We start from the raw sequence: 14,739 nt of genomic DNA, 5'->3' as shown, positions 1-14,739 counted from the left end.
TCTCAACATAACGATTTGATTGTTCACCTTTTCTTCCAACAAAAAGCCTTTTTTGTTAACTGTAGCTTTCTCTGCATAACATTTTGCAAATAACAGTTTGTATACAAGATGAATTTATGTTAGTAGCTCCACTTGGTCCATGAATCAACATGTTTTTAATAACAGTATAAAGCTATGGCTTTTCATTTTTATAAAGAATTTAAGCAGATATGATCTTGTCTATATTAGCTAACTAATTAATAATATAAAAATACCAAAACACTAAAATCATGTCTAAAATAACACTTACATGATGCAGTCTTTCCTAAGAGTTTTTTTCTTGGTTAAATCATTTATTAAAGAGTCAGGATGAAAATTAAACATCCTACAAATAATGTATGGTCTTTCATCATTCTTCCATTCATACTCTTCTAGATATCTTGTTTTTCTGGCCAGTATGTAAATGTGATGAAAACATTGGGAAATTCAAAATGCATACATATGATCTACGCATTTACATATTTATTATTCATATATCTAGAACAACATGTGAAATTTGCTGCCAACAAAAAATGTTGACCTTGTTCATACATATCGGTGTTATCTAGTGGCAGAGGTACCTTAACTAAGGGTGTTGCAGCTGCCCACCATGGATTTTCTAAATTAGTGTATTTTTGTAATGATTTTTTGATAATGTCCCTGTTAAAAATTTAAATTTTTAAAAATATTTCTGTGTGTTTTGTGACTCTGCCCCAAATAAAAATTATTTCTAGATCACCCCCTGGTACTGTTACCATCATTTTAAGACTCATAAAATCATATGAGTCACATCGTAAACCCGACTGGTTAAATGAGAAATGGCGGAACCTGTTAGATTAGATTGTGATATGAAACATAATGATTAACACATGGCATGCGAGTATGTCATGAGAGCATCATTATCGATAGAAATTATATTGAGTTGAGTCTATGCTACTATTTTGAAAACAGCAATTAACTAAAGTTGACATGTACTTAATGTTCTCAATTTTGAGTGGGTGGGCAAAAAACAAAACCGAACCGAACCAAACTGATCCAACAAAATATTAAAAATGGTTGAAAATAAATTATTAAAAATGGTTGAAAATATTAAAAATGGTTGAAAATAAATTATTTGAACTTGGACTCAGTGGCCCAAAGAAAAAAAAATAAGAATTAGATCTGATTTTTTAATTTTCCCAAATGTCCCAAGAGAGATCTGATGTGGGCAATGAACTGGATCCAAAAAAATGCAATGTTAGTAAAAATATGATATTTTTAGTAAAAACCAATAAGATCTTGCTTTAATAGTATATATGTAAACAAAAATCGGAAACCAAACAAAGTTAAAAATGATTTTGAAGAAGTACCGATGATGTTTAACGAGATGAATACGTGAGGAAGATGGCCAAGATAAAATTTGTTTTTAAATTTTTTCTAATTTTTTTGAAGACCAATACAAATAATTTTTATATTAGTTACAAATAGTTAATTCATAATAATTTCTCAAAAATATTAGACATTTCTAACAATTTTTCCTTAAAGTTATAATTTTCCTTTTTTGTTTTTGAAATTGGGGCATTTCAACAAAATCGCCTATAAACATTTGAGTGATTTCGTGTCAATTAGTATTGTCTCCCTATAAATAAAAGAAAGCGATTTATATTAAAAAAAAAAGATAATTGGTGAATTACCCATATAAATGACCCATATATGCATTGTATCCATAGATAGATGTTTCAAACTCATGTCACACAATCCTTCTCTTCTTTTGACCGAAATGCCCTCTTACTCTCTCTTATTCTATGTGATTTTTTCTTTTTCTCTAACACTCTCTACAAACTGCAAGTTTTGTTCTCTCTCACACATTTTCTTGCTTTCTATTTCAATTTTTTTATTATTATTTTTCCTATGGATTTGACACTTTCTTTTTTTATTCCTTTCCTTCACACTCTTTTTCTTCATATCTCATCTCTTTATTCCTTATCTCATTTTTTTCTCAGGTTCTTTTATTTTTTTCATTCTTTCCATTTGCGATATTAATTCATAAATAAACGGGAAAATTGGCCACTAAACATGTTACAAAATATATTAGAGAGTTAGCAAATTTTGTAATAAGATACAAAATTTGTTAACATGTTACAAAATATGTTAGTGAGTTACAAAATTTTGTAACATGATACAAAATTTGTTAACTGTAAAATAACATCAACTATAGTTTCGCTAACATGGTACACAGTTTGTTAACATTAAAATAGCATCAAATTTTACTAGGTTTATGATAGAACTACATTATAACTCATCAATAATTTGACCACCAACATTTTATAAAATATGTTAGCGAGTTAACAAAAATTGTAACAAGATACAAAATTTGTTAATATGTTAAAAATTTTGTTAACATGTTACGAAATATGTGAGTGAGTTAACAAATTTTGTAACATGATACAAGATTTGTTAACATTAAAATAACATTAACTATAAAATGCATAAACTTATTTCAAATTTAGACAATTATAGTGAAAATTTTACTAGAAGATCACTTATGAACTTGTATGACTTATACATTCAATTTTGCAACCAACTCTTCGGTGAGGCTGATTTGGACGACGACGAAGGCTGAGCTCGAGCCATCGACGCCATACATTTGTTATCGAGTTATATTTATTTATAACAAGTTAAACAAATCATTAACTTAATTACAGACTATATAATTTAGTACTATTAATCAATCTAACACATTATTTAACAGGTAAACATAAAATTAACAAACTAATAGTAAAGTTAGCGTAAAATAAAATAAATTAACATGTTATACAACAAGTTAACATGTTAACAATAATAAAATCGTATAAATATATATTTGTTTTATATATGTTTTAATGCGGTAACATAAATGTTATGTGTTTCTTGTAAGAACACAAACATTAATACATATCAAAACAAAATTATTTTGAATTAGATGGAAATACACAAATAGGAATTTTCGGAAAAGACAATTATTGTTTCTCTGCTAGTAACCAAAAGAAGGCCTCCTACAACTGAAGCAATAAACAGACAGCCAAAAGGGAGGCACCTCCAATTTAAACTCTGGATTGAGTCATCTTTTTTAGAAACGAAATCAGCCACCAAGTTCAAGTTCTTGTTCTGTTTCTGATCTATGTTGTTTTGTTGCTTATGGTGACCAAAAAACAAAAAAAAAGAAGCTTCAAACTAGTGAAAAAGAGAGAGAAAGAGGAACAAGTCTAGCCAAGAAAATTTGTGTTTGGGTATTTTGTAGTTTCAGTTTGGTTGATGTTTTGCTTGAGTTATGATTGTGGACTAAAAAGAAGATGAAGTTGACCAAGAAGAAAAATTGAAAAGAGAGAGAAGCTAGAAATAAAGTGAAGGAAGAGAGATAGTAGAAGAAGAGAAATAGCACAAAGTTAAACGAAGAAGAAAACTAAACTGAAAAAAAACCACTTGACTGACACAGCTACCACATGACCTGTCCAAAAGTGAGTTTCTTGGTATAGGGGTAAAATCGGTATAAATTTTGAGAGGAAAGGAGAAGGTGTAGATTGCTAATATATGTGTGAAATTGGGCTATAGAAGCCAATTTTCCCTTAAAAATGGAAATTAACTAAGTGCTTGTGGATTTGAGTGTCCTTTGTTTAGACAAGTGGATTTCAACTGTAAAAAAATTGGAAACCCTTTTTTTTTAAAAAAAAATTGGAAATTAACTAAGTGCTTGCGGATTTGAGTGCTTTTTCTTAGGCAAGTGGATTCCAACTGTAATTTTATTTTAATAAATAAGATAAGAAACTTTTAATATTAGGTGGATAGCCAAATAAAAAAATCACTCAGTGTGCAAATATAAATATAATTGGTAGATTTATTGTTATGAAGATGAGTGGATAATAAAATCTTTAGAATATTTCCAATCCATAACACTATTTCAGTATCAAAATCACACTATTTTAGTGTAGTTTTAGCATTGAAAATGTTCATCTTCAACCATAACATTAAACTTAACACTAAAATAATTTTTATAATATTATATATTTTTTTTTTGTTTTTCATTTATTTAGTTAAAGTATTTTATTAATAATTAAGTGAATAGTATTTTAGTGTGGTGAATAGTATTACACTAAATATGTTATGAAATTATAGTGTTGAATTAAAATGGTGTAATTTTTACTGTTTAGTTGGAAATTATTTTTGCGTCAAAATTATGCTAAAATAGAATTTTAGTGTTGGATTGGAGATGTCTTTAGTGTGCACGAATTTACTATGCAGGAATTTAGTAGGCTGAGTGAGTTGCCAGTGATTGTAATAATGTTCAATAAAGATGGCTTCTTTTTTTTTTCAACAAAGATGGCTAGATAATTACGTAATAAACAATGACAATAATTGACTGACTTTTCTCATTCCTCCTCCTCGCCTTCATTAAATAGAGCACGCAGGGAAACATATTAGTCAATTGACTTTTCTCGTTCCCTCCTCCTCGTTTGAGAAAGAAATGGCATACAAAGTTTTGCTTCTGTTGGGTCTCTTAGCAGTTCTTCTCGTCGCCTCGGAAGTTGCGGAAGGATCTGGAAGGCAGCCGGGTACGAATGTTTTCTTTAATATATTAAATGTATATATTTTGTAAGGTATGAGTAAATTACAAATTTGTTACTAATAAGGTCTTTAGGTTTCGGTTAAAAATAAGTGGCATAAAATATGTAATATTTCAGTTGATATTAAAAGTATCATTGGTTACATAGTGGAGTAAAATGGTAGAAAAATAAAGTGGAAATGAGAGATATGAAAATATTAAATCTGGAGTAAACTTTTGCACTTCATAAAAGGTGGATAGATATTTTTTTCTATTTTTATTGTTTTTCTCATTTTTAAGAGTAAAGAAGCCGAAATAATGTTTCCCCTGATTACTTGAAATCAGAGTAAATGAAACGAAATGAATTTCCACATACTCCCTCCGTTTTTAATCGTAAGTAGTTTTGATTAAAAGCACGAATATTTAGAAAGTTGTTATCTTTTTAAAATTATCATTTAATCAATTAATTCAACCAATTAGAAAATGCATAACATTATTTCATTGGTTACACAATATCTAATAAATGAAAAAATTATATTGAAATATGTAAACTACTTACATTGTGAAATAAACTATTTTTCCTTAAACTACTTACAATTGGAAACAGAAGGAGTATTTTTTTACTGTAAGACTCTGATTGGTTAGTCTTGGTACTACAAAAGGCAAAGTAAAATGTTATAGATCTATTAAATTAGAGTAAACTTTCTCATTATTTTTGTGAGGTGAAAACATTATCACTAAAAAATTATGTGATAACAAAAAAATGTTTACTCTAAATATGGTAAATCCAGTGTAAAAGGTTTTACTTTAATTTACGCTCAATTTTTACCAGTGTTTTTAAAACCAGATCCAACTATCGGGTTTGATGGGATTTGGTCATGAGCCGAATATATTGTCGTTTTGGATTTAATAACTGGTTTGACCATAAACCAATCACGTAGTTATATTGGATTTTAAAAATTATTTAAGTGATAAAAACCACTAAACTATCAAAAATCTATAAATCATCCATATGAACATAAAGCTAGTATATATTTAAATATGTTATATTTTAATTTATTTATATTTTAATTATGTACCATATCTATTAACATTACTTTTAAATTTATATACTAAAAATACAATAAACCAGATCATTGAATTAGGTTTGACCTGGTCGATATTTAACCACAACTTCGAAAGTTTTTGGTTCATCTTCCGATTCGGTTTTAAAAACACTGATTTTTACCAATCAAAGCTTAAACTACAATCACATCCTATTTTAATGGAATCATTTGATAATTTTCATGCGAATACTTTTTTTTGCTCTGAATAATCTGGAAAGTTGGTTTGAAATATGGACTTGCAAAAGTCAAAAAGATACTTAAGAATAAGTACTCACAATTCTTCTTCTTTTTTAACACACTTTTTTCAGTATCCCTTCACAAAAAGATACTTAAAAAGCGTTTAGTGAAAAGTGTTTCTATTATTTATTGCCTATTTACTGTACAAACAGAGAAAAAATCACTTATTTTAGGATTTAGAAAAAAAATTGTTTATTCTCATTTTTTCTCTCTTACGTCTTTTTACATTTTTTATCTCTCAATTCCACTTTTCTAATTACTTCAATTTACTCTAATTTTTGTCAGTCAAGACCTAATACGCATCAAACCATCTTGAACTATTTAGATCTTTTTCGATTTTTTATAGATTTTTCCAATGTATAAACATCAATCTTTTTAAAAGAAAAATACTAGCACTAAAATATAGCCTAAACTGACATCTTGACAATTAGTATACTAAACATATCATTAGATGATAATAAATATTAAATTAATATTGCAAGACTAAATATGCTCTCCCAATAATTTTTCATTTCAAAAACTATAAGGCTATAATTCTAAAATATATTTTTATAGTAATATCTACTCACATATGACCAATAAAAATACTTTAACACATTATTATCTTAAATATCATAAAATTTTAATATCAGCATAGTTTTTGTTACATAATTACAAAGAAAACGAAAATATGTATACATATATATTATTTTATAATTTTAAACATTTTGAACTGTATATATATATATGTTCAAAAAAATTTCATTGTTATTTTATATTTTCTTGTTTTTCTTCTATCACTAATTTTATAGTTAACGTTTTATTCTAAAACATCATTACTTTTTCCCTTTTATTATATTAAAACACTAACAATGAATTTTATAGATTAATTTATATTACTATCAACAGATGTGACAATTTAAATTAACTATAATTCATAGTGTAATCTAGTGAGCCATATGTATCCTATGGGTTATCTCTACGTTGATTTTATAGTTTATTTTTATTCTTTATTTTTCTATTATTTTATAGTTTTTTTTAAGAATGATTTTATTTTGTTATTTTATATTTTCTAATAAAATATAATAATGTTATATTAATTTATATAATTTCCTTTATACATGTAATAATCTAGATAAATAACAACATATATTCATATTGAGTGTTTCTGATTTTATATAATATTTTTAAAAAACAAAATAAAATAAAATCTCGAAACTGAATGAACATATGCATATTCTGAACAGGTTTTCTTTTGTTTTCTTTTCTTAATAATGAGTTATATTGAACAGGCACTGTAAAATCAGCGAGCCGCGGAAAAGTACAACCTGATCAATATGGTGGAGGATATGGAGGAGGAGGAGGAGCAAGTGGCTGCTCTCCCGGCTGCTGCATGGCTGCACCAGGTTATGGTGGCTGCTCAAAATGTGGACCAGGTTATGGTGGTTGCTCAAGATGTTGCTAGAACAATACAATCTATTCACCACACCAGCATTGTTGCTTCTATGTGTGTGCGTGAGTATATGTAAAACTCGTATGGTGTCAGAAGTAAAGTGCCTCATGTGTACTACTAAGTAATAAAGAGCACGATATATTAAGAAGCGAAACTAAATATTGGAAAGGTTTTATAATGTAATATCGCTGTGTTTGCTTTGTATTATTCTCTGTATGCATGATAAACCAACCTATATAATAACTCAATGTTCTCTTTCAATATATTAATTTTGGATATCAAAATTGGATATTACTTTTAGCTTTGTTAAACATAGTGCTAATTATGTAGCTAATACTTTAACAAAAATTTGATCTTTAAATAGTTTTCTTATTTTGATATTTATATTTACCGATTGGCTAATGTTTTTAATGTATTCTGATTTCTGACCAGTGTTCAAAAAATCAATAGACGGTAACTACACATTTTTTAGAAAACTAACGACTTAACAAATTATTCATGATCTACGCGGGGTATAGACGTTAGTAAATTATTGATTTATTATATATATATATATATATTACATTTATATAAGATAATTACGTTTTTGGATTCAATTATAAATTATTTTGTTCAAATTATATATACGTTTTTGGATTTGCACTAATATTATTCAATTGATTTAAACTATTTAAAAATGTCTAACTCAATTTATATCGGTTTAAACAAATTTCAGTAGTCTAAATCAGATTTTAAGAAAATCTGATTTAAGACCACCATGATTGTGATTGTATCTTATTAAACTATAATTTTGAAAAAAAATACTTATAAAAAACGCGCCGTTATAATAGTGGGCTTTAGATAATCAGTTTTCCATTGATCCGCTAAAAAAGAGAGAAAAACTAAAACGCAGTCTTCTTCTCCTTCTCACGCTGCAAGTCTTCAAGCGCTTCTCTCTCGAATATCTACATTGAATCTAAGCTTCTGAAATCATGGCGGTCCTTGACATTGATTCCCGTGCGGCTCAGTTAGGGATCGATTGGTCTCATCATGTCAATCTCGATTCCATCCATCTCCCTCCCGGAGAAAACTTTGGCATCGAAAGGTGAGCCTTTTCTATTAGATATCTCTGATGGTCCGAATCTTACAATGTCTGAACGGACAGTAACTGATTCTTTATTGTCTTGGTTTTTGTTGTTGTTGTTGTTTAGTGATGATGAAGGTGGCGTCCCTGGACAGAGCGAGATGAAACATAGGCTTTGGGCCCCAGCTTCCATAAGGCCCCCAATTTGTAACGTTTATTTTTTTTAAGCTTTAAGAAGAAGAGTAGCCGATAGAAGAAATGGGTCTCACAACTAATTATTCGGTAGGGAACAAGGCGATGGGAACCAGCCTGCCAAGGTATGCTTCTTTTAGTTCTTATGCAAGTAAAATGTTCTGTTAACATGTTGATGTCATTATCTTTTAGGTCTCTCTTGTCCAAATCCCTAGCAAGGTGGAGCTGAGGCAGAAGAATCTCTTCAGCGTGAGCGACTGCAAGATGTACTGGCAGAGCAGTGGAGAGTATCTCGCCGTGAAAGTTGATCGTTACACGAAGACAAAGAAGAGCACATACTCTGGATTCGAGCTTTTCCGCATCAAAGAAAGGGATTATCCCCATCGAGGTTCTTGAGCTGGACAACAAGAACGACAAGATCATTGCCTTCGCGTGGGAGCCCAAGGGCCACAGGTTCGCCGTGATCCACGGTGACCAGCCAAGACCAGACGTCAGTTTCTACACGATGAAGACCGCGCAAAACGGTGGGAGGGTTACAAAGCTCGGTACCTTAAATTGAAGGCCAAGCAAGCCAATGCCCTCTTCTGGTCTCCCACAGGGAAGTACATCATTCTCGCTGGGTTGAAGAGTTTCAATGACCAGCTTGAGTTTTTCAACGTGGATGAGATGGAGACGATGGCCACGACTGAACACTTCATGGCCACGGACATCGAATGGGACCCAACTGGAAGGTATGTTGCAACGGCAGTGACATCAGTCCATGAGATGGAGAATGGGTTCACGGTCTGGTCATTCAATGGAAAATTGCTTTACCGTGTACTGAAGGATCATTTCTTCCAGGTATATAACAAAGAATTGGTTTTAAAACTAAGCTTGGTCCATTGCTATGTCTGATTATATATGAATGGTTTACAGCTGGCGTGGCGGCCAAGACCGCCATTATTCTTGCCTCCAAAGAAGGAAGAAGAGATAGCAAAGAACCTGAAGAAAAAGTACAGCAAGAAGTACGAGGCGGAGGATCAGGACGTGTCGTTGCTGTTGAGTGAACAAGAGAGGGAGAAGAGGAGGGCGTTGAAGGAGGAATGGGAGAGGTGGTTGATGCAGTGGAAGTCGCTGCACGAAGAGGAGAAGCTCGAGAGGCAAAACCTCAGGGGTGGTGAGATTAGTGACGAGGAGGAAGATGATGAGGAAGCCAAAGAAGTTAAAGAAGTTGAGTTTGAGGATGTTATTGATGTCACTGAAGAAATCGTCCAAGAATGAATTGTCACATTCTCTAGTCTCTATAAAATGTTTCGTTCTTTTTTTTCTTTTGACTTCTGCTAAAAATTTCGAAGAGAATTTTCAATTTTGGTTCCTGGATAGACTTTTCCTGTTTGCGCTTTGTTTATTGTTAACATTCCATTTTTTTCTTTTGGACCGGGATGGATTGGTCCGAAACTGTAGTTGAGTGAGACCAGTCCATGAAACCCACCCTAGCTTGTGTGTATTGTATTAGTCCATTAGATAACCTTTTGTTATGGAGAATAATTAGTAGCCAACTATCAATTCTAAAACACAAGTTTGAACAAATGGTGCAATAAAATATTTACATAAACATACGTCAATGCAAGCTGCGCATGAAAACTTGAAAATCAAAACAAACCATATAATACAAACAAGAGCATAATTCGTAGACTTTGGGGAGTACCAAAACCGAATCCAAGATACAAAGCGTGTTTCAAAAAAAAAAAAAAGATACACAGCGTCTGAGTGAATTAAGGATGTGAAGACTTTGATAGGCTTCCATTTAAAATAGAAGAGACGTTTGACCACATTTCATCTTCTTATTGGAAAAGAAAACTAACTATTACGAAATCTTAATATAAAAACGATAGTACAACTGTTTATCACTCAGATCGCTTTTAATTAAGCTTGTGTGGTGCAATAGAACATTTTATTCGCAAATGCAGAGTTCCAACAACCTGGAAAACAAAACTAATCATTAAGATATGTATAAACTAAAAGCGAGACGACTACCTTTTAATGATGTTTGTGCATGCAGAGTTCCGCAACAACAACAAAAAAAAACTTGTATTTAAAGCTGCAAAACCAAAGAGGAGTCGCAAAGAGAAAAGCAAACAAAGAAAAATAGTTACTGTTAATGATGGAGAAAGAGCAAAAGAAGATCTCGAAGGAAATGATTGAAGAGATGGAGGAAGTTTTGAAAGAGAAGAAGGAAGAGGTGAAGAAAGTTTTGAAAGAGAAGAAGGAAGAGGTGAAGAAAGTTTTGAACGAGAAGAAGGAAGAGCTGAAGAAAGTAACCAAGGAAATGAATGAAGATCTGAAGAAAGCAACCAAGGAAATGGATGAAGAACTGAAGGAATTCGAGGATAGAATTCAAGAAGCACAAGAAAAATTGGATATGGTACGTAAATTCCATATTCTCGAGAGATATTTTATGCTTTTTCTTATGTTGGTTTCTCATTTATTTATATATTTCTTCTTATCATTTCAGGAATGGAGTGACTTATCAGGTGATGGAGTAGAGAAGATGACAGAAGTTGATGAAAAGCCCTTGGAACAGGCTATGTCTTGCTTGAAATTGGAGGAAGCCCTCAAGGATCCAACTGATGCATCTGCAAGTGCACAAGTGCTAAACCAGCGTCCTAAGCGAGTGAGAAACCCGAATCCAAGATACAAATTCTGAGTGGGTTTTTAAAGTTTAAAATGCAATAATTATTAATAAAAATTTGAATAACTTTTGTGCCAGATGTTCTCTTACGTTGAGAAACTGATTCAACTACATGAGTCCCAAGTCTTCAATATCCCAAGTCTTCAATATCCACAAAAATGTTTTAAGTCAATCCACCAAGTGATATTCAACAATTAGTGTTAACTGTTAAATTAAGAAAAGAATATAAAGAATTCTAACGCATCCAAAAGAGAATCTCTCATCTGTTGATAGTATAAAAACATATCAAATATTAACGGCTTGTTGTGAATTATGTGCACATGACCAGGTGCACATATATAGCCATGTGAATTATTGTTAATTATATACGTATGGTCAGGTTCAAATGTTTGTGCAAATGATTAGGTGAAGTGCACTATGTGCCTATGGTCAAGTACTCATGTTTAGGTACTGTTAATGCTCAGTGCTGTTGCAAGGCTAATTTTTTTAAAAAAATTAACATATTGAGCTAACAATGAAATTGAAGTGGTTTGGGCGAGACCTAGGAATTCAGAATGATGATGAGTCTTTGATGATTATTTGTTGGTAAGAGGCAGAGGAAAATGTTTAAAGGACCTGATTTTGTTATTTATGTAATACATGCTTTATCAAGAGCAGAAAACTTAAAACGCATAAACTGGAATCATTAATTTGCAGATTTCTCCCGTCACTAATACATCTCTTCACCTCTTTCTTTTTTTGTTTCTGCCTAATATTTTTAGTGGAATTAATTGATTGACACATATATACCCTTTAAACCGACTTGTGATACTTAAAAACAGTGTAAATTACACATAAAAAAAAGACATGATGGTCATGTACATGAGCTAGGAATTGATCACATGATGGTGCAAGCGTTGGGATTGTCATCACTGAAGGCAGAGGTGTATTTGACCTCGAAGGAGCTGGCACGAGCAAGCGGGGCCACAAGAGGGTCGGCGAGTCCATTGCGAACGTAGCCAGGAGGGGCCTTCTTGTCGTAGGCACCAGGTGCGTAAGGGTGTGGCACCACCTCGTAAGGCACGTAAGGCCACAGCTCCGCCTTCTTCCCAGTCCGATGCATCACCCGTTGTACCACTTTGTTAGGTTGGACGAATCCCTCGACCGTTAGTTTGCTCTGTTTAGGATCGACGGTGACTTTTGTGACTCCTTTCATGCCTTCCACCGACTTCCTCACCCGTCTCTCGCACCCTTCGCAGTCCATCTTCACTTTTATCTCCACCCTCTTTTTGTTGTCGTCGACATACAATAAGACACTCTTAGTTTACTACATATTGTAATAAAAACAAATTGCAATAGAAAAAGAAGAGGCAGAAAGTATAATATGTTATAGAAAGAGAAGAGTGCCTGGAATTGCTTGAGCTTTTTCCTGTGGCGTCGTTCACGGTAACAGAGGTCCACGCAGCCCATCAACGCTGATTAGTTTACCTTTGTTTTTTGTTCTTTTGCTTTTCAGACCGTCGACTGATCAAGCTAAATCTAGAGGAAGGATGAACATACATAAGCAGAGAGACAAGGTGGCCACTTTACACGTGGACGAGTTAGAGAATAGTACGTCACTGCCAGCTGTTTCATTGTAGAGCTTTCTAGTTGATTTGGGAATGTTGTGGGAGGGGCAAGCCAAGCATCTTATCCGCCTATCTGGAGGTGGAACCCTCCGTACCGCCGAGCAGGTTTTGACTTTAATTTGTACACAATGCTTTTTTTTTTTCACTTTTTACACAATGAACACCAACTAGTGAGAATGATTGATGTGTAACCTAAATAATCAAGGAACACCAACTAGTAGTAGCGGGTATGGTTTTTCTATATACTCCCATTTACAAAAAAAAAAGATGAGATCAAAGATGTTTCTGCACAAGGGACAAGAAGCGTGCGGGCGAAGCCACTTGTCGATGCACGGTAGGTGTAACATATGATGGCAATGCGGCAAACTTCTAATAGTGTCTCCCATCTGAGAGTCCTGTATTGTCGTCACCACAAGTCAATAATCTTTCCAACCACTTGTCAGCGCTAATCTATCTCTCTGTTACACCTAGCTAAATTTTATCGTTTCCTATTAGTTGGCAAATGAGGAGAAAAACTTGAAGGCATACAGAGCAAGAGAGCATCTCCCCTGAGGTGTCTGTGGTTAAGACCTTTAGGATCCTGTCGAGAGAATCCCCTGTGAGACCCTTTGAAATGGGAGTGCTGAAGATATCATAAGTTTGGTCTTGGAACTGTGACTCCATAGCTCCCATCTGGTATTTATTACAAAAATAGGAATAGGATGTGAGAAATTGATGAATGATCCACATAAAAACAAAGGTATTTATTACAAATATAGGAATATGATGATGAGAAATTGATGAATAATCCATATCAAAAACAACTATTATCAACAGGGCATGTTCTTTTTTAATAGTATTGATGGACAAGAGGCATAGTCAGTGGTTTGAAGTTTCATTAATTATAGAAATTCGAGGTGCAGATCCAATAAATATAAGTTATGCAGATTATAGTAAAAAATGTTACAATTAATCTTTAATATGGTGCGGGTGTATCATCGAACATGAATCTCATATGAGTTATTTGATAGATGAGTTATGATATATTTGATGGTTGAATTATTAACTTTTTGATGGCTGAATTATGAGTTATCTGATGGCTGAGTTATAACGTGAGTGAGGAAAATGATTATGAAGGAAAATATAAAAGAGTTGTTTCTTTGGCTGAGTTATATTTGATGGTTGATTATTAACTTTCTATTTAATTTGAATATTATTCTTCATCTATAATATTATTTAAAGATCAGATATATATATATATGAAAATTTAAAAAAATATGCCATTTTTTATATAATAATGATATGTCAATTTTGAGTGTTCAATTTTTTTTCAAACTTATCTTAAAATTAAGTTTTAAATCTAAACATAAATAAAAATACGAACTTATCATAGTAACCAAAAAAAACAAAATAATATTTTCATATTAATAATAAAGTTTCCTATTACCATTGTTTCATTTTCTTCAAATGACATAATACAAATCTCATGAAAGTATAAATAGTTAATTTTCAATTTTATATAATATTAAGAAGTATGAATTATTTAATAAACATTTCAAAAATATTATTTATTTTTTTGGTTTTCACCGGATCATCTCATATCAGATCTTAGGTTAATAGCGGATTTTTAGATTTTTACCAGGTTTTCTAAGATTATAATTAAAATTTTTTTTATTAAATTGAACTGAATTATACACATATCACTGTATTTATCGGATCAATCATAAGTCTGGATTAGATATGAAAATACCGCTTAAAAATCAATTATTATAATTGAACTTTTTTGAAACACAAATAGAAAACTTTAAAAGTATTTATTCTCTAATCAAAACTACAAATTAAATTAAACTTTATTAAAATAAAAAGATACTCGCAC

General features: G+C 31.8%; 2 protein-coding genes and 1 pseudogene across 2 annotated transcripts; 2 read left to right on the top strand and 1 right to left on the bottom strand.

Annotated features, from left to right (window-relative positions):
• Positions 1 to 4,416: 4,416 nt before the first annotated feature.
• LOC130511519 (glycine-rich protein 3 short isoform-like) lies at positions 4,417 to 7,635 on the top strand. Its single transcript, XM_057008597.1, has 2 exons — positions 4,417 to 4,586; positions 7,191 to 7,635. Exons 1-2 carry the CDS (start codon positions 4,499 to 4,501, stop codon positions 7,361 to 7,363), a joined length of 261 nt encoding a protein of 86 aa, XP_056864577.1. The 5' UTR covers positions 4,417 to 4,498; the 3' UTR covers positions 7,364 to 7,635.
• A 687-nt stretch (positions 7,636 to 8,322) lies between these two features.
• LOC108850798 (eukaryotic translation initiation factor 3 subunit B-like) lies at positions 8,323 to 10,115 on the top strand (annotated as a pseudogene).
• A 1,948-nt stretch (positions 10,116 to 12,063) lies between these two features.
• Positions 12,064 to 12,812, bottom strand: LOC108852942 (heavy metal-associated isoprenylated plant protein 27). The gene is made up of 2 exons (XM_018626413.2): positions 12,664 to 12,812; positions 12,064 to 12,541 (listed from the first exon to the last, which is right to left on the bottom strand). The coding sequence occupies exons 1-2, from the start codon at positions 12,724 to 12,726 to the stop codon at positions 12,155 to 12,157; spliced, it is 450 nt and encodes a 149-aa protein (XP_018481915.2). The 5' UTR covers positions 12,727 to 12,812; the 3' UTR covers positions 12,064 to 12,154.
• Positions 12,813 to 14,739: the final 1,927 nt, after the last annotated feature.

Source organism: Raphanus sativus, chromosome 4 (genome assembly GCF_000801105.2).
Source record: "Raphanus sativus cultivar WK10039 chromosome 4, ASM80110v3, whole genome shotgun sequence".
Lineage (NCBI taxonomy): Eukaryota > Viridiplantae > Streptophyta > Magnoliopsida > Brassicales > Brassicaceae > Raphanus > Raphanus sativus.
The sequence above is the reverse complement of the archived record's forward strand: the minus strand, read 5'-3'. Positions and strand labels throughout refer to the sequence as shown.

What these genes read in the sequence shown, in the direction of transcription:
- LOC130511519 (XM_057008597.1), top strand. Translation starts at nt 4,499, where the DNA reads ATGGCATACAAAGTTTTGCTTCTGTTGGGTCTCTTAGCAGTTCTTCTC. An exon ending in AGGATCTGGAAGGCAGCCGG is followed by an intron (nt 4,587 to 7,190) that starts GTACGAATGTTT and finishes TATATTGAACAG; the next exon opens with GCACTGTAAAATCAGCGAGC.
- LOC108852942 (XM_018626413.2), bottom strand. Translation starts at nt 12,726, where the DNA reads ATGGGCTGCGTGGACCTCTGTTACCGTGAACGACGCCACAGGAAAAAG. An exon ending in AAAAGCTCAAGCAATTCCAG is followed by an intron (nt 12,542 to 12,663) that starts GCACTCTTCTCT and finishes GACAACAAAAAG; the next exon opens with AGGGTGGAGATAAAAGTGAA.